The sequence below is a fragment of the Thalia democratica genome, chromosome 3 (assembly GCF_965202585.1).
Source record: "Thalia democratica chromosome 3, ktThaDemo2.hap1.1, whole genome shotgun sequence".
In the NCBI taxonomy this organism is placed as follows: Eukaryota; Metazoa; Chordata; class Thaliacea; order Salpida; family Salpidae; genus Thalia; species Thalia democratica.
In genome coordinates this window covers 31,030,097-31,054,737 of record NC_139167.1, presented here as the reverse complement: position 1 = coordinate 31,054,737, position 24,641 = coordinate 31,030,097, and the positions used below count along the sequence as shown (strand labels likewise).

Genomic DNA, 24,641 nt, shown 5'->3' with positions numbered 1-24,641 from the left:
TGCTATTACTTTAGTTAATTCAATTTAGTTTTCTCTCTTTTTACAGTCATGTCTCTAAACGGCTGTCAACTGTTTTTGTTCGTTTTTGTCTCTAAAAGCGTTTGAAATTGATTTGAAAAAATATGTCATGTTTTTCAACACAATATGTTTTAATTGTCCAAAAAGTATTTTTTTATAAGGAAAATGATAAAATATTCCTTTTTGCGTTTGTACGAATTTTTAGGATGTGCATATATAAACAAGTGGCAACTATCACATCAGTTCGGTCTTAGAACATTTCTAAAATCGAAAAAATTTAAGTTTTTGAATCTGGTGTAAATTTAAAAAGCTGTTTTTGAGTCAAGAGAAATATATGCTTGAATAAAAATCTCAAAATGTTAGATTTCATTCAGCTTGCATTTGTTCAGTTTGCCCGTTACTAAACAGCTGTTAACGCATCAGTTTTTTTTGTTTACATGCTTTTGGAAATAAAATTAAACATAAGTACGTCTAAGTTTTAATCTGATACAAGTTTTTAAAGTATTTCAAACTCGAAAAGTATTTTTTATACAAAAAGTTGTTTAAAGTATTTGAATACAATTACAATTTGAGTTTATAAATTTTTAAAATGCCCTAAATTATTACTTATTAATGATGTTTTTTACTTTCTATTAAAAGTTAAAGCTTTCGAAAATAAGCTTTGAAGAAAAATATATGTTACTATAGCTAATAGAAAAGTAAAGAAGTATAATTTAACAAAGCCTGAAATTGTTTAACCAATAATAATTTTTAGGATGTCCTTAAATAAACTATCTAGTGCTAACAAATCACTAAAATTTTGTATTTGTTTTTAAAAAACTTTTAAAAAATTGCTTTACTAAAAATAATAGCTTCACTGGTTGAAATTAAAAATAATATTTACAGATTGAAAAAGTCAAACAAGACCAAAAATTTTGTAAACTCAAAATACTTTTAGGATGTTCTTAAGTAAACAATTGCACATCATCAGATAATTGAGTTTTTCTGACCCATTAACCATCTAGTCGACTGGTAGGTGAATTGTTTTAACAATGTAATCAGCAAAATTTGTGTAAACTGAAATTTGTGCACGTTGATCAGTTTGATTTGTTTTTATTTGTAAAGTGAAACCCAGGTTTCACATTGAGTCGTGACAAGTTTGGGTTGCTTTGTTTCGGTGTAAGTTGGTTTTGGTAAAATCTTGTTTTGATCTGTACGGTTGTTAAAAGATTAGTTAATTAGTTTTAGAAGTTTTTTTTTTGGGAGTATTTTTTCTACAAAGCACTAAATAATGAAAATGGGTTTAGTTTTTTAAGAAAGGAATTAGTATTTACTAATTTGCAAAACACAAAATATTTACAGATAGTAAAATCCAATAATAAATAAAGGTTTAATTAGTTTTATAGACACTTAGCAAATGGAATATTAAAGTTTTCGTAACTTAAAGTGAATAACTATGCATCATCAAAGTTTTTTTTTTCATTTTTAAAGTTTTTTTTTGCATTAAACAATATGATTAATTTATGAGCGCTGATATTTTTTGTAATTGATATTGATTCGTCAAAATTTTGATTTTTGAATTATCTTTAAGGTTTTATGTTTTAAATTTTTAAATATTTTTGTATATACAACAAAATTTGTCTTTAAAGAAAACTTTTTTTTGTCTAAAAGAAATAAAACACACAACAATTCAATAATAATGTTTTGTAATAGGTGAACTCACGTACATCAAAACCACATAATACACAACTTTGAGATTTTAATAAACATACGTTGAAAACTATATTTTATTGTACAAATAATACATTTTTGTTTTTCACTTCATAAATTAAACATAAACTCTCTCTTCGTTGAAACTTATGTTTTTACTATTAGCACATGCATCTATAAAATACATGTTTTATAATAAATTGTGTTCAACATAAAACATACAAATTATTTTCCATTTTTTATAACTTTGTTTTACACATTTACAAAAAGTATTAAAGAAACAATACACGCCTTTTTATTAAAAAATTTAGCCCTTTTTTTGTGTAGATATAAACTTTTGTTTAGCTGGTTACTAGTTCTCACAAGTAAAGATGAAAGTAATGTTTTTTATAAAAAAACATATGTTTAAAACAATATGCATAAACAGAGGAGAATTTGCCTGCCCATTAAACTTTCTATTGTTCACGGTTCTCATAAAATATGAAACAATTGTTTTACTACTGTGCCTTAAAATGTTAAAAAGAAACATTTGCACTTTGCATTTTAAAGATTAACAAGAACTAAAATTATGATAATTTTTACGAACATAAATGTTAAATATTCAATGCACTCTATACGGTGTTTTAATTTAGAATATTATATACATTAAAAGTAATAATTTGATAATAGTAACACTATTTATAACTGTTGATGCGTGGATTTATATTAATACATAGGTTTATAACCAAAATGTTTTTTATTTCCTTAATTAGCATGATAGAGTGAAAGTTATTTGTTGTATTGGTTATTTAATCGTTACAATAATATTATTGTATAGTATGATGTAAAAAAAACTCAAACACTTAATGGTTAAGTACATTGAAATCTTTTTATAAGTTAAATATACAAAAGTTACTTTTTATATGTCATTATTAAGAGACTAACAAAATTTCGTTTAAAAAACATCCTGATTTAACTTCTTATACGTTTATGATATAGTTTTTAAAAATATTTACAATAAAATAATGTTATAATTTTGTCTGTCTAAATTTTTGTTCATAATATACAAACAACACAAATAAGATTATTTACAGTTTATGTTTAAATGTTTACATTCAAAGCGAAATAATAACAAAAGTAAACCACTTCATAAGTATGTGCTCTGGGGAATTAAAACTTCAATGGAATGATACAGCTGCCTAATAATTTATTTTATTTTCCCTTTTCAACTATTGTTTGATTTTCTAATAAATTTAATTGAATTTGACGCTGTAATTGTTAAATTTCATCAAAAGTTACCATCGAGACGAGTCTATATTGTCTTTAGTGTAGAATTTTGATTTAATTTCAATTTAAATTTGAAACGTAACATTTTGTAATTGAGTTTGAATAATTAGTTCAGTCGTAGGTTGTAGAGCTTTAATCGAGCTAAAGGTGGAATCAATAAACTCAAGTTTGAAATTGTATTGAAAAAATTAACTTAACCTCAAAATAATAAAAATGTTTCGACTGAACAATTACTTCTAGTACCTTTAGCAAATTGAAACAATATCTATATTAAGTTTTTACAACATCGAAAAATATTTCTAGTAGTTGTATTTTAAATAAATAATAACAATAACTAATTATAAAAAAGTTTGGCAAAACCAATAAAAATAAGTTTACAAGTTAAAAATTAAATATTTTGGTATTGTAGTTTTTAAACTATTTAACATTTTTCTATCACTCTACGAATCTTTGTTTTTAGATTTTTAACATCTAAAAATTCTGTTTAAATTAGCATTAAAATATAAGTTTATCTGAATTGCAGTAAAAATGAGTATGATGTGTTTAATTTTTTCATTCACACAATTGAATATTTCTTATTGTTTATTAACACTTGGCGAGTGATACAGAATGTTCTTACAACAGAAATATAACCCCGGGGTATATTACTGTGTAGAAATAGTTGGCGCGTTTATCTATCTATTCTTACAACTCGTAAATTGCCGCTGTTATTCAACAGTGTAAAAAGTTTTATTTAATTTACTTTTACGCTTTTCATCTTACTCTTATTTTAGTCAGAAAAATCGATTTTAAATTTTCTTTTTTGTTTGTTCTAAGCCATACACTATAAGTCATTAGCTACTACTTTTTAAAATTGTTTTTAAAGTTTTGAAATGTTTAACCTTTAAGCTTACTTTCGCTTTATAAATTTAAATAACACCATACTGGTTTCAATGCTTGAAAGGTTATTTATTAATATGTGCTACATCTGTTAAATCTAGTTCCAAAATTTCACGGCCAGTTAAGCATATGTAAGACTTAATATTATGTTAATTTTATTTTATTATTTTTTTTACAACTGTTATGAAAATAAGTTAAGTAATTGTTTTTTTGTTGCCAACTTTAAACTACCTACTTTAATTAAATTAAGTTTATTTTTAAAGTATGTTTTGTATTATAAATTTTTTGTTCTTGTTTAAAAAATTCATTTTTTTGTATACATTTATAGAAAAAGTTATTTTTTATTCTACTAATCAATCAATTTTGTCGCGTCTAGTTTTTTGCATCCTGTGTAATTTTATTCGTTGTAATTCGCCACTTTATTCAAATCTGGTTTCCTACTCTTAGAAATATCAATACATTTTTACTCGATTTAGGGCAGTTTATTTTGAAACTGCACAAATTGTAGTTAGCAACAATAAAAACAAATATTGAGTTTTTTAAAACAGCAGAAAACATAAATATTTATTACTTTGAAATGTTTGTATGAATAATATTGTATACTAACTTTGAAAATGCGTGGTTGATTTTAAAATTACCACCAAAACTGTTTTGTTGCAAATAAGCAGTTTGGAAATTTTATTTTGGTATATTAGTTAGGATAATACATAAGGTGTTTAGAAAAGTATCAGTATACTAAATCGCTTTCATTTAATGTAGTCTTATAAATTTACTCACCGACTACTGTAAAATGATAACGGAATTGTAGTAGTAATGTTGAAAAAAACGAAAACTGACTTAAAGCAGGTAATTAGGTAATTTTACAAAATGTATCAATCAATGACATAATTTATTGAACTGCTCAATTCATCGTACTTGTGTAAGTACATTTTTGTATTTGTGTTTTTGACTTTCGACAAGTTAATTTTTATGTAAAACATTTTTATATCTAATTGAAACAGTTTTTAATCTACTTTTTATTCTAAATCTTTGTTTATTAAACTTTTGATATTTAATTTCATAAGCTACACTCGCAATACCTACATGAGGAGAAATATTTAGTTTGTTTATTTTAAGTTAAACTTGATAAATATATTTTATTTTTTTAATTGTCAGTAATAACAGTTATGTTTAATATGATAGAATTAAATAAAAATGGATGCAATTTTTAATATTGAAAAACTTTTTACTATTAAGTTATAAAGTCTATTGAAAAGTTATTTAGATTTTTGCAGACCAAATCTTTTTTTTGTTGTTTATCCTTTTAATTTTCAATGTAAAAAAAAAAATTGTTGTGTTTAAAATAATACTTCTGTTTTTCCCACTACCTACAACCTACTATTTTTTCAAAACAAGTTTGTGGTACAACGAGTACTTTTACCAATCAATTAAAACAATTAAAATTTTTGCCATTCACCAAGTTATTTTAGCTTATTCTTTAATTCTACTTAAAAAAGAGTCTAATACTAGTTGAATAGTCCTACAGAGAGAAAAATTGTTTTGTTAATTAAATAAAAAAGTCAAAACTGTAAATCAACTTCAAAGAATAAGTCTTTAAAAAAATGAGCTTAAGTTTTCTTTTTTTATCTTTCAAGTTATTATTAAGCTAGTTTGAAGCATATCGGATTTTATATACAGCTACATTAATATAATTTTGTACAAACAGCTACTGATACATCATCCCTAATTCATTTACCAAATTATTCCAACAGAGAATGATTGTGGCCCCCTCACCAATTTGGACGCCAACCTTCAAGCAACTAATTGCGAGTCGACGTTGTACGGTAGCGTGTGCAACTTCAAATGCAGTGAAGGATACATACTGAAGGGTAGCACGTCTGTGGAGTGCTTGCACACATCTCAGTGGAGTTCAAAACCTCCCACTTGCCAAAGTTTGTTACAATTATTATAATTGTGTTGTTGTGTTTATTATAATTATTGTTAACATTATTGTAAGTTACAGGTAAGTTATCTGGTTTAATTTTAAGTTTGTTCTTAGTTTTCCCTCCTACGTATCAAAGTTTGTTAAATTTGTAATAATTTTATAAGAGCTCTATGTGTATTTATATTTATTTATAAGTTAATTTGTTACCGAGTTCATAATCTATAATTAGTGTTGCTTGTATATAAGCTACTTAAAATTGTTCCAATTTGATTTTAAATTACTTATGTTTTATTATGCGTAAGCAAAATTATAGTCTTTATGTCTCCAAGGTTTTAGTTTTTTAAAGTTTGTTCTTTAGTTTTTTGTTTCTAAAGGATGTTTACTAAATCTAACTTCTATAATATTATTTTACAGTTTGTATTAGTCTATTTAGTAATTTGAGTAGACTGATTTAATAAAAAAGTACTCTAAACATGTAAGTATTAAAAGTCTTTACTTAGTGTATCAGAACGTTTTTTTAAAAGTTTTATAACTGGTCACAGTATAAGCAGTTGTAAGTTTAAAGCTAAAATTTTATAACTTTTTAAGTTAAATTTTATAAATGTTTACGATTTGGTACTTCTTAGTTGTGGTCTAGTAAATTATATATATCAGTTTTTAACATACTTGGCAAAGTTTATTATATGTTCTACTAATTATTAAAGCATTAGTGGTTCTTAATAAAGATTGAAATTTCATCTGAACAAAATTCGTTAAATGTTCTTGTAGTTATGTTTTTTTTAGATTTAAGCAATATTATTTTATCCTGGCAGTTAAAGTATTTAGTAAATTTATTTGAATAAAAGTACATCATTTTCCCAAGGCCAACTATTTTTCTCAAAATAAATGCAACTCTTTAGATTTATCAGTTAACATATTTTTATAATGATTCAATGTTAGTTTGAAGCCAAGAACTTTAGGTTGATTTCTTAATATGCTTGTATTTGTTTGTATGCTTGGATTATTAGGTTTTAATTAATTTAATAAATTTTGAAACCCAGTTTTACATAACCTATGATTCTCATGTTTAATAGTTTAATTATAAACATTTTGCATTAAAATGATGCTTGTTAAGTTTTTATATTTCATTTTCTCTAATTAATTGTTTTAAAAACTAACTAGTTTACCTTAAAATATTCAAATATTATATTAAGAATCAATAAAGAGTTTCTATATAATTAGAATAAAGAACTGTTTGCATGGCATAATAACTTTTGCATTGATTTAAAGATTGGTTGTATTAAGTATAAAATTCAATATTCTCCATATGCACTGTATATATTCGTAGGATTAATTGTGTTTGTGCAGCTAAGTAATAGTTCAAAAGTCACATGTATATATACCACACGGCGAATAACACAAGTATTTCAACTTTCCGTGAACTGTCTACTATTATGTTGTAAATTAAATTAGTAAAGGCACTGTGGTATGTATTGGATTAGTAAACTCGCTTGACACAATTTGTAAAACATATTTCAAATGTAATTTGATTGTAAAATATATAAAGTAATTTAGTTTATTCGTTCTACTTTCCTTCTGTTTTACAATAAAAATGTTATATTGGATGTTTATTAGCAAAAATGCTAAGTTAAATTAAAAAATATTTTAAAGTATTTTATTAGCTGTAAATTCATAACACCTTACTTGTACTTTTGGTTAAGTTTTAAAAGTGGTTTTAAGGATTTGTAAATTTTTAAATGAAAGATTATTTTAAACTAAACAAAAATATTCAAGCAAGCTCTACATTTCTTTCAAAGATCTACTCTTTACTTTTCCAGAAAAAATTAAGGCCTGAAATTTTGGTTTGACACGAAAATCTATCATATAGATAAAATTTCTTTGTCATTATCATTTTTTTAAACAGATTTTAAGTAGCTTTTTAATGTTATTATGCTTTTTAACATAGGTTTTACCTTAATCTTTACTTTAAACTGGAAGTAGACCTAAAAGCAAGTAAATTTAAAAAAATGAAAAAGAATTGCCTCAAATCAGTGGCAAGGGCAACCCTGTTTATTTGAACAGTTTAAATCTACCATACAAAATACAATTATACTCACTTTTAAACTTATAAAATAGACGATTAAAACGTTTTTAAATGGTGATTTTAATTCATTAAGTTATAACGTTTACGATAAAACATTATTTACCCTTAATTGATTTAATTGGGTTTCTCGTAGTAAAGTTTCAATAGTTTATCATTACATATAGCCAGTGCAACAAAACGTTTTACTTAGTTGTCCTTTTTTTTACGATCATTTTGGAAAAAAAATATGATTTTATCTACTTAATAACTCAAAGCCGAATTTTAAAGTAAGTAGTGACGTAGCATGTAGTTTGCAAGAGTTTGTTTGTACATGTTTTGTTTAAATTTGCTTTGACACATCATAATATCTAATTTTGTCGGAATGTTGCTTCTTCCAGAGCTTCTTCCAGAAATTGGAAATTCTATCACATATCTGCATATAAAATTAGTCTCTCAGCAAATAAATTATTCTTTGAACTCAAGTTGATAACTTTAATTGTTGTACTAACAACAACAATACATGATTATTTCTAAGATGTTTACCTTTTTTGTTTTTTATATCGTAAGACTCAAGCACCACTAAAATAGTGACCGTTGTCATTCTGAACCTAAAACTTGTGTATAGATGCAAGTTTAGATGTTTGGTGAGCTAATAATATTTTTTAATATAAGTATTTTTTTATGAATCGATAATAATTATAAAAACTTAGACCATGTTATTTTTCAGTCTCGATTGACTTAAAAAAAAAACTTAAATTGTTGTTATAAATAAACATTTAACTACATTAATAATTTTATGGACGACAAAAATATTAATTAACAATTAACTTCAATAGCATGTGTACTAAGAACCATGAAAGCATTTTTTACGAAAATAATAACAACCATTGTTATTTATTTTTAATGTAGAAAAAGTTTAGATTTTTTACCACTTTGTACCATTTTGAACACATTGAAATTTACTTAATAAACAAGAAACTGCACTCATTAAAAGTTTTAAGTTGATTGTGATGTAGCTCGTGACGTAACAACAATTCCAAGAAGAATTTTATTTTCGCTGTGAAACTAAATAGTGCTCTTTTCTCGTACAGATTGAACTAATTCTTGCAACGTTTTTAATGAATGACTTTTATTTAGAGCTAGACAGAAATCTTGCCATGTTACTTGCTGTTTACACTTAGAATTGTATAAATAAGAATACCTTATTTGTTTTAATTGTAGGCGAAAAACACCAATTAGGAGAAATTGTCATTTGTTTTTATACCTCAAACTTGTGTTCAGATGCAAATTCAGATGTCATATCTGATAAGCAAACAATGTTTGAATATTTGGTGATTAATTTATATTCCAACAATGAAAGTAATTTTTTTATTACATCTGGCAACAGTTTGAAATTTTTACCCAGAGATGTTATTTACCAAAATAAGAAAACGTTTAACGGAAAAATTACTCAGCCTTAGCAAAGTGTATTTTGAATTAAACAAAAGAAAACTATCTAAACGCTTTATTTATTTGTAGCGCAGTTAATTTTGAGTACAGTAGCACAAATCAAACTGTTTTCCGCTTCATAATTTACTCGATTGCGCTTGAAACGATTAGTGACGTAACATGTAATTTGCTGGAATTTTTATTTTTACTTATTACTTATAAACAGCTTTTGTATATGATATTATGTTTGTATAATGCGTTGTTCTGGTAAACTGCTTTATTTTATGTACGGTTGAAGCCCTGCTAACAATGATAATATTGCACACTGATTGTTTATATAGAAAAAAAAAAATTAAGTGTTTTAAGCTCTGTAAAAGCAAGTTTCTAATTTTTTTTTCTTCTAAAAAGGTAATTACAAATCGGAAAATAAATTTAATTATCATCCAAAATTCAAAATTTTTTGTGAGTTTTAATGTTTTTAAACGTTTTAGCTCTTTATAAGTTATTAATTTGTTTGAGTTTTAAAATTTATAAGGCCCGGTAGAAACCATGGTATTAAAATAATCGTAATAAATTTACTTAGATTAAACAATTAATGTATTTTTTGGGTATTTTGAAAATTGATACTAGTTTTGGTTAACTTTTTGTTCTATAATAAAATAAATATATATGTTTACAGCTTAAACAAGTTTTATGGGTTTCAATAGATTACCCAAGTATACCACAGTAAACTCGTAAAAACTTTAATTTACCTGAATCCCACGTTTGATCACCATAACTTCGAAAAAAATTTACATTACACAAAAAAAATTCAAGAAGTAAAACTTTTCAATTATTTGGAGCATAATTCCTACTTGTCAGTTCAATTATAAATCTTGAATCTCTTTGGTAATAAATCATTAGCGTTTGAATCATTCAGTGACGCAATAAGCCATTTGTAGGAAATTGTATCATTTTCTTTACACTTATTAATTTGTTCTAAACCGATGGATCAAATATCTGTTTCTGATTGCAAAAGTTCTTCGAATTCTTTAGGATAGTCGAAACACTGGTTTAGAAAATAATATATTATCGTGTTGAAAATAGCTATTGTTTATCTCTTAATGTCGATGTCAAAATAAATTATGCAATGCATGTTAGATATCTATTTTTTCGCAAGAAACATGCTTACAACTAAATATTTTTTACAACAAAAACCTTTATCTTTAATGTCACACAAAAAGTAGTATTAGTTTTAAGCATAAATAACCGTAAATGGGAATAAATAGTTGTATGAATAATTGTTAAAAAATTATCTTAATTGTTTGTTTATTTTTTCACAACAAGAATAAATTTAAATGGTATAATGGCAATAAAATAGTAATGTAAATTATTGTTTATATGAAATAGTCTGTATTATATCTGTTTGTTAATTATTGTTATTATTTAATCACAATATTAATAATATTTATTATGTTATATTATTCAATCACAACAGAAATAACTTGCATGGTGCAATCGTCGCCACGCAACGGAGACGTGACCTGCAGTGACGACAACAACTTCCAATCAGAATGCGAGTTCACCTGTCGCCATGGTTACGTGCTGAACGGCATGGCAACGATGACGTGTTTGGAAAGCGGGTGGGATCACGGTGCCCCCACTTGCGAAGGTATTTGAATATAAATCATTTTTTATTAAAACCCTTAAAATAACTTAAACTAAAAATCAAATAAGTAGCATTCTAGCTGAAAGTATTATTTTATAACTAAAGTTTAGATTTATGAAATTTCGGTCTTGAACATTGTAAAAATAAATATTTTTTTTACGTAACACTTATAGGTCTTAAAGATCTTAAATTTTCAAGATTTCTTTAAAAAGATAAACTTATAAATACCATATTAAAAAGTGACAATTTTTTTTACACAGAGCACCGGTGCGGCAAGGTGCGCGACATCTTGCACGGGTCGCGTGTTTGCGACGATGACGTCATCAACGGAGAATGTCACTACACGTGCGACGACGGGTACAAGCTGAACGGCAGTGACGTCATAAAGTGCACCGCGGACGGGTGGAGCGATAAACCCCCCGTTTGTCAGGGTTAGTTGATTGATTCTTTTGTAAACTTTCTATAATGTAAAATGTGGAAACTAAAACACGAGTGTAAGTTGCATAACATTTTACACATTTTCTTATCTAAAAAGTTGTTTAGTTTCAAATATGTAAAGGCATAACAGTATCTTGTTTAAATAAGTGTAATATTGTAGAATTAGTAGGTACCATAAGTTGCCTGTTCGTTGTTTGTTAGTATATTAATGATTCTAAATTTCCAACTATATAAACCAATTTAGTTGTTAAAACAAAAAAGAAGTCATACTTTTTCAGGCAGGAGGACCCCTGTTTATAAGCTTATAAGCCGTTTGTATATTCGTGTTTGATTAGCTGTTGTGATTTTTGGTTGGTTTTGGGTAAAAAATTTGATGTTTTATTAACTAAATGTATACTATGATCCTTCTACGGTTTATTGATATAATTCACCATATTAATAAAATATATATCTAATAAGTATCCCGTCTGTGAAGAATTGTTAATATTAAAAAAATTGCTAAAAAATACATTTATGACCGTTAAGTGTAAAGTTAAATTATTATTTATTAGATTTTAATTTCCTATTTAGTTTTTTTTTAATTACTAAAAAATTATAAAGTATTTGCAAATAATAAACAAAAAATAAATAAAATATGCATAACAATTTGGTTGTTTAGTTTTATCTTGTGGTACCATTTACTTGTTTTGAAAATGTTAAATATAAATAAAAAACAAACATTTTATTTGTAATATTTTGCATTCCTTGAGCTGTTTACAGCATTAAACAAGACACTTTTTATTTGAGTTTTCTCAGATAATTTTTTAGATATCACTTACAAATGACTCAAAATAAGCTGGAATCTATATAATTACACTGACTCATATTTACAACAGTAGTAGAAATGCTTTATTGTGCTATAATTTATTTTATAAACTTTTTCAGTTAAAAAGTACTGCTTTTTTATGTATCAACTAATATTTTCTAGAAAGCAAACTTTAGTAAAAATGTAGTCTACATTAATGAAATCTATCTTAATTTTAATTGTATTGATAAATTAAACTTCAAATCGAACAACGATGTTTTACTATTCATAATATGATAGAAAATATTACTTTACTTGACGAAGCGATTTTAAATTGCTTAATATCGAAATTGTTTTAAAATTAAAAATTTACTCGATTTCGCTTGAGCGACCTAGTGACATTACAAGAAATCTGCAGGAAAATTTAAAGTTTGTTTATGTATCTGAACTCCATCTCTGCCAACGTTTTATCAATAATAGCACATTTTGACGTAGTGGAAATTTCGGACGAGGTAAAAACCTTGCATTAATTATGAATATATAATTCAAATTCGTAAAGTTGATTGTACTGTATGAAAGCTATAAGGCTTATCGTATAGTTTGCAATTAACTTCCGTTAAATGTTTTTATTATTCTTAAACTCACATACCTATATTTAACAAAAATGTACTGTAATATTTAAGTTGTGGGTTTCAAAACACTTTTTTAAGAACTTGAATTGTCGGAACTTGAGTTGCCGAATTTGAATTGTCATGTAACCCTTTTTATACACCTCATATTGGTTGCTATAAAAGTTGTCTTTCTAGTTTGATTTAGTCCGTGCTTATACTCACTATTAAACTGAAAGTTTAACTCATTCGTTTTATATTAACAAAAATGTACACTGCCGTAAACAGCACTAGAAAACGTAATATATACTTTTAAATACAGTTTAAATGGGAGCTTCAAGGTCAAAACTTGCTACATTTTAAGTTTTTATTTTATAGTTTTGTACTCTGTTTTGCAAAAATTAAATTTGATAAAAACTTTGATTAAAGCACGGTATTTAACTCATTTTTTTTTTAAAGTCTAGACCTCAAATGTACTGTGTTAAAGCTTTAAAACTTTATCGAACAAAAATATGTATTTAATCATTTAGTTGAAACTGTTAACTGCTTATATTAGCACCATCCCTTATATTTTGATGACGTTTGTTTAATAAAATTTTTATTAAATAAACATATAAATTATGCTAAACTGAAGTTTTTTCTAGGTATGTACATTTTAATTTAAAATTTACAAATTATACAATTGAATCTCAGCAAAATAATTTACATTTTGATCACTTCTCTTGTAAGAATCTAACATAATATTCACTAAAACATAACAACTAAACTACTGACTAGAAAAACAAAATAAGTGAAGTTAAAGGTATAATCAGTCAAGTATTCCTTTATGAGATAGAACTGAGCACTGAGAAAGTTTTCTTTTTATTGATTTATTTCTCTGCGAAAGCATGAAAAGTAGTTAATGACGTAATGTGGTTTGTAGTATGTGTTTTTACCTTTGTTTTGTTTATAAATTATCTTAGCGAAATTTGGTGTATTAACATAATATCGTAGTTTATTTTGTAGTATATTTTAAAGCAGTGTGTAGACCCTTCATAAAAATAATCCTATTCTACCATTCTTTTATAAAATTTTTATAAATGTCAACTTCCATAATGTCTAAGCAAAAAAAAAAACATGTACCAATTTCATTACATTTTCAATGATATTTATTCCGCTAAATTTTTTTTTTCAAGTTCTACACTCGTCGTAATATTCAATTTGCATAAATTTTAATATTTGATTTTTTTTTTAGTGTTTTAAAACAAGGTGAACGAATAATTATAAATCGCAAACACAATAAAACTAGTTCTTTAAATGAAACGCTGTTTGCCAATTAAAACATGTTTAAAGTTGACTTTTTTTTTCAGCAATTTTAAGAATTTCCAAACATTTTTTTTTACTAAACACTTTTACACTATAAAGTTAAGCATTTAGTGGCGTAACATGTGGTTTTAATTAGTCTGTGAGTTTTTTTAATCATATTATTATTTCTTCATTCACATATTAATGGTTATTGAAAGTTCAAAGTTTTTATTTATTTACGAAGTACAGTTTAAACTTTTCTACCAGTTCTACTTTATAAGACTAACAACATTTACGTTAAAAAGTATTTGAATTGAAGGACAAAAAATAAACATATAGAAAACAATAAGTTCCAGCCAGATTAGTTTTATAATCGTTTCAAATAACACTGAAGCACTGTTGGGAGTATTATGTCAAGCAATTTTACTTGAGTGCACGACAATTAGTTAGTGACGTAACGAGATTATTACAAGAGTCTGTAGTTTTTTCTTCTTGATATAATTAAGCAAATTATTAAAATCTGCATAGAAGACTTCTCTCTTTTATTCAATTATAATTTGTAGCATGGTGCAAACCCTGTAAAAGTTAGTAAAATATTTATATTCTTAATTTATAAACAAATTGAAAGTCTGAAAAAAGTGAAAATCACTGCATTGAAAAAAAGTTGAACTCTTGTATATTTGAAAACATTTCAGTACTTTTTATAATTTCAAATTTTTTTTTATTGAATACTTTTTTCAGCATCACCTGTACCTATAAGTAGCATGTAGTTAATGTTATTTTTTATTTTTTAAATATTAAGAAATTCTGTCTTTCTATGCAATGCCTTGGTTTTCATATATGAAAAATATGTAACAAATAATAAATTAAACCAATGCTACAAAGTTTATTAATGATTATTTTTATTTTTAAAATAATACTTGTATACTGTTGTAATCGAAATGTAAGATTATACTATAAACTTAAAAATTATTTACTTAAAGTTTGACTTTTCAATTTTAGTATCATTTTATAAGCTAATGATTTTAGTTGTTGAATATTTTTTATTTGTAATTTCTGAAATAAAACATAGTGTAAATTATACAAATTGGCAATGTATGACTTAAATATTTGTTTTTAATATTAAAAAAATTATTTATTCTTGGAAACTGTTATTTTTAGCAAAATAATTTGTCTTTTGTTTAGTACTGTTTTATATAGCTCACCACATATTCATTGAAATAAAAAAACTTGTAAACTATAAAGCAAAAAAAAAAAGGTCATTGAATTTTTTTTTGAATTACCTTTAAATCACATTACAAATAACATTTAAGCACTTTTGCGTATTTTTTTCAATTATTTTAACTCGCGTGCATGACAATCAGTTAGTGACGTAAAGTGATTATTACAATAGTTTTTATTTTTTTAGACACATACAAATTTATCTACAAATAAGTTATTAGCGGTGGTTATTGATTTCATTTCCTCTTGGTTTAGAGCAAGGTGTAAGCCCTGCAAAAGTTAGTCACTCACTAAATAGTTTTAATAGGTTTAAATATATAAAGTCTGATTTAGCAAAAACTGTTATGTAATGTAAATGTGTTCTACAATACCAAATTCAATAACCCTGTTTAAATATTACCTATCAATAGTAAAGTACAATATCAATTGAGAAGTATTAAGAAAGCGTAATAAATATAAGTTATGTTAGTTTCAACAAACGTAAAAGTGATCTAAGAAAATAAATACTGACTTTTTTAAGTATGCTTTATTTGTAAAAGTACTGTTATTTACTAAATTGTTATAGATATTTTTTAGCACTACTAGCTCTAATTGTACATAATGGCAACTATGCTATAAAAAATATACTAACAACAACGTTGATTAATTGGTCTCAGACGAAGTTTTATTGTTAAATTATACATCATTAAAAATAAGTTTATTTAATACTACTTTTTTTATAATGCTATTAAAAAACGTCAATAATCAACAAACTTTTTAATATTTTCCACAGATAAACACACTATACCTAACAGTGGTTTGTTATTTTTTAAGCAATTTATTGTTTATTTTAGCTAAGAATAATTATGGTATGCATTAATTTATTCTACTTGTTTGTCTTATTGGAGTTTATATGAATTACTTTAATTTTTTTTACCAACAAATCATAATGTTGCAATATTTTTGGTAACTTTGATTTTTAATTGTTTTATGGTAGAGTGAGAAATTGCAATATTTTATTAAATCTATTGTAAAACTGTTTAAAGCTTTAATAATGTATTTAAAGAGCTTGTCATTGCTTAAAGTTAGTTGTGTTTATTAAGTTTTTATTAATGTGTATTTTAATTTTTACATTAAAAAAAACCATAAATTAAATCTTGTTAGTTTTTAAGTCAATTATTTTTATTCTCTACGTACATTTTAATTTTTTTTCTCCTGTCTTTAATTTTTAAAGATTTATGCAATAAATACTTTGTGAAGCTATGAATTTTTTATAACTGTCTGTATTAAAAAAATATTATTGACGTGAAATTTTGTGTGAATAATTTTACAAATTTATTATTTTTATTCTTTTGACCTTATATAAAAACGTACTTTGGTTTTAAATTTTTAATAAAATTTAATTGTTTTGTTTTTATAGTAAATAAAACTTTACAATATTTTAAAGCATAGTTTTACGTTAAAAATAGGCTAAAATAAACTAATTTAGTTATACAAACTTTCTAATTTAATAAAACTTTTCATGGTAATTATTAATTTAAAAATTACAAAAAATTTGTTACAAATTTCAAAAAAACAGTTAATTTTTTTTTAAGATGTAACGTTAAAAGGCGTTAAATCCTGGAGATCCCGATAAGCTAAGCTTATCGGAATATATACCACAAGTGCACAAGAACATCTGTGGTTAATTTTTTTTATTAAGAACTGTGCCATAGAAAGCACAGCAGTACTTTGTAAAAACAGAAGAAGTACAAAAATTTACAAAAAGTAAATACAAAACTCATGTTTTTATTTTCCTGTAAAATTAGAAAAACTTTTTATTTCCAACTGTAACAACCAAATCTTGTAAGTAACAGAGAATTTACGCCTCAACTATTTATTTTCCATTTAAAAAATTAAATAAATAAACAATACAACAGAGAACCTGTGTCTGCCGATGCTCGGTTCAATAGAGAACGGCGCGTTCAAATGCACCAACTACAACAAGTTCAGTTCGGACTGCACGCTTTACTGTGACGAGGGTTACTACCGTATTGTGGGCGGAAGCAGGTTGAACACCGGCGTCAAGTGCGACGTTAACGGCGACTGGACCCTCGATCAGTATGAGTGCCAACGTTAGTTTTGTTGTTGTTTCTATAATATTTGTTTTAAAAACTAAAATATGAATATATTACATTAGTTTAAGATGTTTTTGATACCAAAAAAGTAATAATTTTGTTTGTCTTATAGTAAGATAATTACTCGCGTCAATGTAAGTTTGTTGTATGTTGATATGATAAATTATGTAAGTAAGCAATACAAATATTCATACGCTATTTGTAATCATGTTTTAATAATCGATATACGATTTATTTTTTAGTATTTGAAACGTTAAATTATAACTAATCTATACAGTTTTTCAAAGAACAATTGAGCGTTTAATTTTTCTTTAAAAATTTACATTTATTTACTTTTTGCTTTTATTTTCAATGTTAATTACTAGTTTCTGCATCAGTTTATCTGTTTGTTTTTTGTAATTTTTAGTTCTAAGTTCTTCACTAGAACAATTTTTTTTTCTAAGCACAATACGAATTTCACAATTAACTGTTTGTATTATTTACTTATCAGTAAGAAAAATAGTTATGTACTTATTAAATAATTTAAAAATCGTGTTTTGATGTTTTAAAAATAGATTTTAAGTTAAAACGTTTTTGATTAAACTGTTTAAAGATGTCAAAAGCAATAATATTTAATGCTTAAAAACAGTTCTGTAGTATATTTGTTCGGTATATTTTATTGATTAAAATTTAATTTTAATTCGAAATTATAAGGTTTCTATATTTTGGTTATGTGTTTTTAGAAAAAAACTATTTAAAACATTTAAAGGTCAATTTTGTTTTTAGTGTATTCAAACTATTGATTTGTTTATTTTAGTGAACAAGAAAATTAATACAGTATCTACAAGGTTTGTTTTGTAAGATACGCTTAACCTTTAAGTACAAATATCATCTAAATTTATTGATTCACTCATGATTTATTTATTTTTACATTGTGAAGTAGTGTTTTAGCATTTTTTAAAAGTTAAAATAAACACTATATAGTATACTATTTTTAACAACCAATTTAATGTTAATAATACCTTAAGCATTTACATTTCACAGTCGCAAAAGATTAAAACGGTCTGAGTCTTGTTTGTATTAAACTACCTAAAAAAATATATAATTATTACAGCGATGGTATGTAGCAAGAAACGAGCGCCTCTGAACGGTCAGGTGGCTTGCAGTGACGGAAACAAGCAGCATTCAGTTTGCAGGTTCAGCTGCAACCCCGGTTACAATTTGCTGGGCGGTGTTGAGGGTGTCAGGTGCAAGAATGAACAGTGGAACACCACCTATGAACCTTTTTGCGCTGGTTTGTTTTTGTTTTAATATTAATTTTATTTTATTAACATTATTTTTGTTTTTTTATTTTTATTTTTTGCAAATTACCATCATTTCTGCGCAGGTTTTTTTATTTTAATAAAATTAAATATTATGCTATTATTATAGTTTTGCAACATATGAGCCATTCTATTTGTTGTAGTTAATTTTGATAATATTTTTTTAAAGTTTCTAAAGAATTATTTAACAGATTTTTTTCAATGTATTTACTGGTTTACTTGTTTGTGTAGTATAGTTTTTAATTTGATAGTCGACTGTTTATTTTGTACTTTTTAAGTTAAGTACATAAAAACATGTAGAAATATAACCTTTTTTTTCAGGTTTAATACTTAAACAAGCATTTTTTTAAGCATTATTAATAGTTTAAATTGTAGTTAAATCCTTTTTTTTAAATTTAAAATCATTCACAAAGAATAAAATGAATTGAATACTTTATCTAAACTCAAGTAATAACTAAGCATAAAAAAAATCTTAAAATTAATTAATAGACTCATTTCCTATAAATTTAAACATAAACACAAGTTAAATCAGATAAAATCAACCAACAGTTTAATTTCAATCTAATCACCTGCTTACACCACAATACTAACTGGTTTTTCCCGAAATAATTAATTAATCATTTCATTTCTCCCTACTCAAGTCAAATGTGATAGCACTTGATTGATTTGTTTTATTTCTATTTTAATTCGGTTAAAAGTTACAGGTTAAAGAAAATTTGTTTCATAAAGCATTATTCTAACGTTTGAATGTTTATTTTTACAATAATAAATTAATAAACAAATTAGATTTTGTCAATTGTTCGAGTAATAAACTAGGTAAATAGTTAGTTAAATTTTCAGTACATAAGTGTATTGTAAGCTAACATAAACATATATTACAATATTTAAAATTATAAAATATTTGAATTTCTATTTTGACCTGTATGTAAGTTCAGTATAAACAGTTATAATAATCAATTGGTTTGTTAACTAACTAAACAAGTAAAAAACAATTGCAATTTCTCCTTGAACAAATATAATATTGGCAAGATTTGCAACTGAACACTTTTTACCTTTAGTAACAAAAGAGAAGCTTTGGTGAAGTTTTTATATAAATTTTGAAACAAACACTGTTTAAAGCAACATCTAAATAGACAACTAATTCTTGTTTAATAAAAATGATCCTCATAATTTGAAAGCAGTGTAAACAAACATACAAACCATGTTTTTTCATTAAAAAAAGTAATAACTTAAGTTTTTTTTAAAAACTTGTAGTTATTTTTTTAAAGCATTAATTCAAACATACATTAAAACAAGCTCTACAAATTAATCACCTAGCATAGTAAGTTTCAATTCATGTAACTAAGTTTCATCAAACACACCAAAGTAAAAAGCAAACATTATATAATATTAAGCTCAAATTGAAAATTATTCATTTCAATAAACCGTCTTATACACAACTTATATTCATACTTTTAAACTGCATATAAATAATCTTTGTTTTAAATATTCCATTAATAAACTAGTTAATTCCCGCAGAAGTGAAATGCGAACCGCAGTTGACAGCGCCACCCGACGGTGGGTTGGATTGCAGGAAAATAGGCGGAATACTGACATGTACTTACAGTTGCAATGAGGGATACGAGCTGTACGGCGGGAAGAATGTCGCCACTTGCATGAGTAGTGGGAGGTGGGACACCAATGGGAAAACACCCAAATGCAAACGTTTGTTATTAGAAATAAATACAAGTCGTTTAGAAATCTAACAGTTTAAAATGCGTATAATATCTAGGCTTTTAACTTAGATGTAAGTGTTAGTTTTGATGAAAGATATTCTGTTATACGAATTCCGCTTTTAAAAGTTCTCGTTTAGTTAACAATTTATCGTAGCTTTATTATAATTTTTTAAAGTTATCATCACTTCATAAACAAAACTTTACACAAAAGCAGTATTAAATGTTTTTACTACTTTTAGATATCAATAACGTCAAACATATAGATATGTCCTATAAAATATTTTTATTTTTAAGCAGCTGTGAACTGCGACACAATACAACCAATCGAGCACGGAAGTGTAGAATGCAGCGATGCGAACTTGTACAATTCACAGTGCACGTTTGCATGCGATGTTGGGTACAAGTTGCAGGGTGTTAGCGACATCAAGTGTTTGAACACCACTGAATGGGACCATCCACCACCAACATGTGAAAGTTTGTTTGTTTGATTTATTTAGTTAATTAAAAAATTTTTGTAGAAGGATTAATATTGCTCAGTTTTTTTCATATCTTATTGAAATTTGTTTATGTCTGAGTTATTCAAATTTTTATTTATGATATATAGTTATTTTGTCAAATTTTTTTAATAAATTGAATTAGTATGCAATTTACATTAATTGCTAATTAAAGTAAACCTTGCTTACAGTCATGTTTTAGTTAATTCAGTAGAAATTATACTCGTAAAATTTTAAAGTTTATATTTTTCTTTCTCTTTTTCTTCAAGTTCTACAAATTACCGTAAAAATAATATGTTCAACTAGATAATCGAAATTATCGTAGAATTAGTTTTAAGTTTTATATTTTCCGCAAATTTTAAGATGAACTTTTGAACTGACACATGAAAATAAACATTTTTATACCTTAATTTTATGTTTAATATTTTATGACTCATGTAAATTTTAAATCTTTATTTACTGACAAATTGAAAATACCAATTTGTGCCGCTCGTAAGACGCTCGTTATGTATTATGACGTCATAAAGTCACGATTATGACGTAACAATGAGATGCCGCATTGCAGAATTTTGTTGAACTTTTATTATGGGATTAGCAACTTAAGTGAACTTGCAAAAAATTTTGTAAACATAAAAAACTTTGAAAACATTTTCGTGCAAAAGTTCTGTCAAGATGAGTAATTTTTTCACGAAAATAATTAAAATTTTAAATATACTGTGTTTATTCTTACTCATATTAAAAAAAATTGAACAAATTTATTAAATTTTTCTTTAATAAAACATCATATAAAGTTCTTTTTCAGTCAATTTTATTAAGTAAATTTTTATATAATTAAATTGTTTTTTCTTTAATCAGGTTAACTTAATTTTGAGTTTTAGTTAGTTAAACAAAAATAATTGAATTAATAAACAATTATTACATAATGAAATCATAATTTATAAATCATCTATTCCTTTAATTTAAAATTTAAACAATATTTAAATTTGTTAAATTTAAACGCACAGCAAAAAAGAGATCAAATACATAATCTGTAAACCAAAAACTCATATACGGAGTTTTTACAAAGTTTTAACATGTTAAAACCAAACAGGAGTGCAATGTAACGAAGTATTGCAAATCAGGCACGGTTCGATAAAATGCACAGATCGTTCACACTTCAACTCGACGTGTACATTCACGTGTGCACTAGGCTTCAAAATGCACACCGTTTCCGGTCACACCGATTCAGTTACTTGCACGGAGGACGGGGAATGGAGCCACAACGATTACCCTTACTGCGAAGGTTGGTGTTGATAAATTTTATTATCAAACTGGTTTTGTAGGGATTTTGTTAATTTTCTTTACTGTGGGCGGCTGTTTTTTAAAGCAACCAGTTTTAAAGTATTTGCCAGTATTAAAGCCGTAATGACTATCCTTACTGTGAAGGATTGGGTTATGAGTTTCTTTAAATAAATATATGGTATTATTCATAAGTAATTTTTACTTGTAGATTTATGTTTTTTATATTATTATAATGTGTATCAAAGTAGTTCTGAGATTTTTGTGTTGGTTTCTAATATTCATTAAACTTAAAATTTACTGTTAACATATTGAGTTTTCACAAAACTGAAAATATACTTTTAATTTATTCTATTTCTAATTCAGTTAAACAGAAAATTTTTATTTCAAGTACTTAAAGTTGACTTACATAATTTTTTTATAAAAGTTTAAGTTTGCAAAATTTTGAGCTTGAGTCATTTTTTAAATGTTATGTTTTATTTATAAATGAAAATAATCTTATACTCTTTAGCAAAATTATGTTCAAAAATGTAAATTATTACTTTTTATTTTGATTGTAAATAATTATTTTAATAAAGTTTTGTTGCAGTGAACAGCTTAGCTAGTTGAAAATTCGAAAGTAGCGGAAGAGATAGTTTGTTTAAATAGAAACAAAAAATATTTGTTGAAAAAATTTACAAAACGTTTGAATGAATTTCACAAAGAGAATTAAGATAAGATTTGTTTAGAAAGGATTTCCTAAAGTGGGCAATATATCACTTCGTTAGTTTGGGAATAATAGTTTGATTTCATATAGAGGTTATTAAACTATGCACAACAAATAAATTCAAAAGTTTTTTTAGTTAGTTTCTAATCCACTTTTAACGCTTAAACCTTTTTTCAATTCTTTCCAATCGAACGTTTATGATTTTGTAATCATGTAATTATATTTTTTTGTTGGTTCGAACACATGTCACAGTTGTTTTTTCCATTCTTAGTATAAAACAAGATAGCTTATCAAAGATTAAAGTTTGTGAAAATTTTTCTTTTAACTAGTATAAAATAGTTATTTGTTGTTGAAATAAGTTATTACTGTTTTATTTGTTAATAATGATATTAATTCATTTTATTTTTTCTAAGTTTTTTATTTTGTGAAATCATTTTATAAGTCTTCATAAAAATAGATTTAAACCAAAGTATTTCAAACGCAAGTTTGCTTTATACTTGATGTTTAGAAATAATTCTGATTGAAAAACAAAAACTTAATTTTACAAACCTTTTTATCTACTTTTTGTTTTGTTTAGTTTTAATGTTATTTGTTATCTAATATATTTTTTGAAATTATTTGTAGTTAATTATTTTTTAGCTTTCAATTAGATTAAGGTTAAGTTTTATATACTATAGGTTATATAGTTTGTATATGCTTAAAATTTCAGAGTTTATTGCTATGTATGAAAGTAAATAAAGTTAAAGTTTATTAATAAAAAAACAATTCTAGTTTTTTTAATTGATGAAAAGATTATTTCGAAAATATGATATTTTTCTTAAGTATATCTAGTCAAAGTTGAGAACTTCAATTTTCGCTTTAGAAAATATACAGTAAACAATTTCTTAAAAATTAACGACTTTTTTTATTTCAAGTTTTCTTAGATAATGCAAAGGTTAGTTTGATTTTCAGATTTAGATAAGAGGTATAAATACTTAGCTTATAAAAGTATTGATTGGTAACTTAAAAAATTTAGTTTTGGAATTGTATATTTAAACTTCCTGAGTAAGTATCGTTTTTCTTTAGAGATATCAACTTAGAGATATTTAGAGATAATAACTCTTGGTTTAATATCTAGCAATAATTTTAATTAACACTTGGCAACTATATTGCAGTAACAATATGCTGCAATGTTATAAATATTAAAACTAGGTTTTATACCTATGTAAAAAATAAATTTATGTTTGATATGCTTAGATATGATCTTTTTGGTTTAAACAAAGTACTAAAGTTAAACTAAGACGTTGATTGTATAAAATACTATAAAAGAACATATTGACCACTAGAAATAACTCATAGCTAAGGTTTACAAAATAATACTATGAAATCAAGCATTCACGAAAAAATAAATAAAAAACTCCCTTTTTTAATACGACACAAAAAAGAGACTACGCAAGTTTAAATATAAAAGAACTACTAGTTTAGCTACAAACAGTAATTTAGTTTATCAGTATAGCAAAGGACCATTGATAAAATGTAGCTGCAGTTTTTTTATAAGCAATAGTATAGACTTATTGTCAGATGAATTGTTTATATAAAATAACAAGTTTCACATCTTATACTTAAGTTTGTTATTTAAGTATTCCCATTTAGATAATTCAAAATAAATGGTATTAACTTTAAAATAAAAAGTTGTTAGTTTATATATATATATATATTAAATTATCACAGATGTTCTTGTGCTAAAACTTTATTTCAACTAACGGCGTTTCACTGCTCTCAAATAAATTTAAGAACAGATCTACGGAGTCTATAAAATGTTA

The 24,641-nt window shown here is 25.2% G+C and overlaps 1 protein-coding gene across 3 annotated transcripts in view; it reads left to right on the top strand.

Annotated features, from left to right (window-relative positions):
- Positions 1-24,641, top strand: part of LOC145832682 (uncharacterized) — a 61,959-nt gene that overhangs the window by 12,958 nt on the left and 24,360 nt on the right. For 2 of the 3 annotated variants that reach the window (XM_082939986.1, XM_082939984.1), the window contains exons 9-16: positions 5,604-5,783; positions 10,744-10,917; positions 11,175-11,345; positions 17,148-17,342; positions 18,439-18,618; positions 20,165-20,350; positions 20,656-20,835; positions 21,946-22,137. In XM_082939986.1, the coding sequence (XP_082796112.1) occupies positions 5,604-5,783; positions 10,744-10,917; positions 11,175-11,345; positions 17,148-17,342; positions 18,439-18,618; positions 20,165-20,350; positions 20,656-20,835; positions 21,946-22,137 (1,458 nt within the window). The remainder of the gene's footprint in view (positions 1-5,603; positions 5,784-10,743; positions 10,918-11,174; positions 11,346-17,147; positions 17,343-18,438; positions 18,619-20,164; positions 20,351-20,655; positions 20,836-21,945; positions 22,138-24,641) is intronic. The other variant, XM_082939985.1, reaches the window with a different exon arrangement.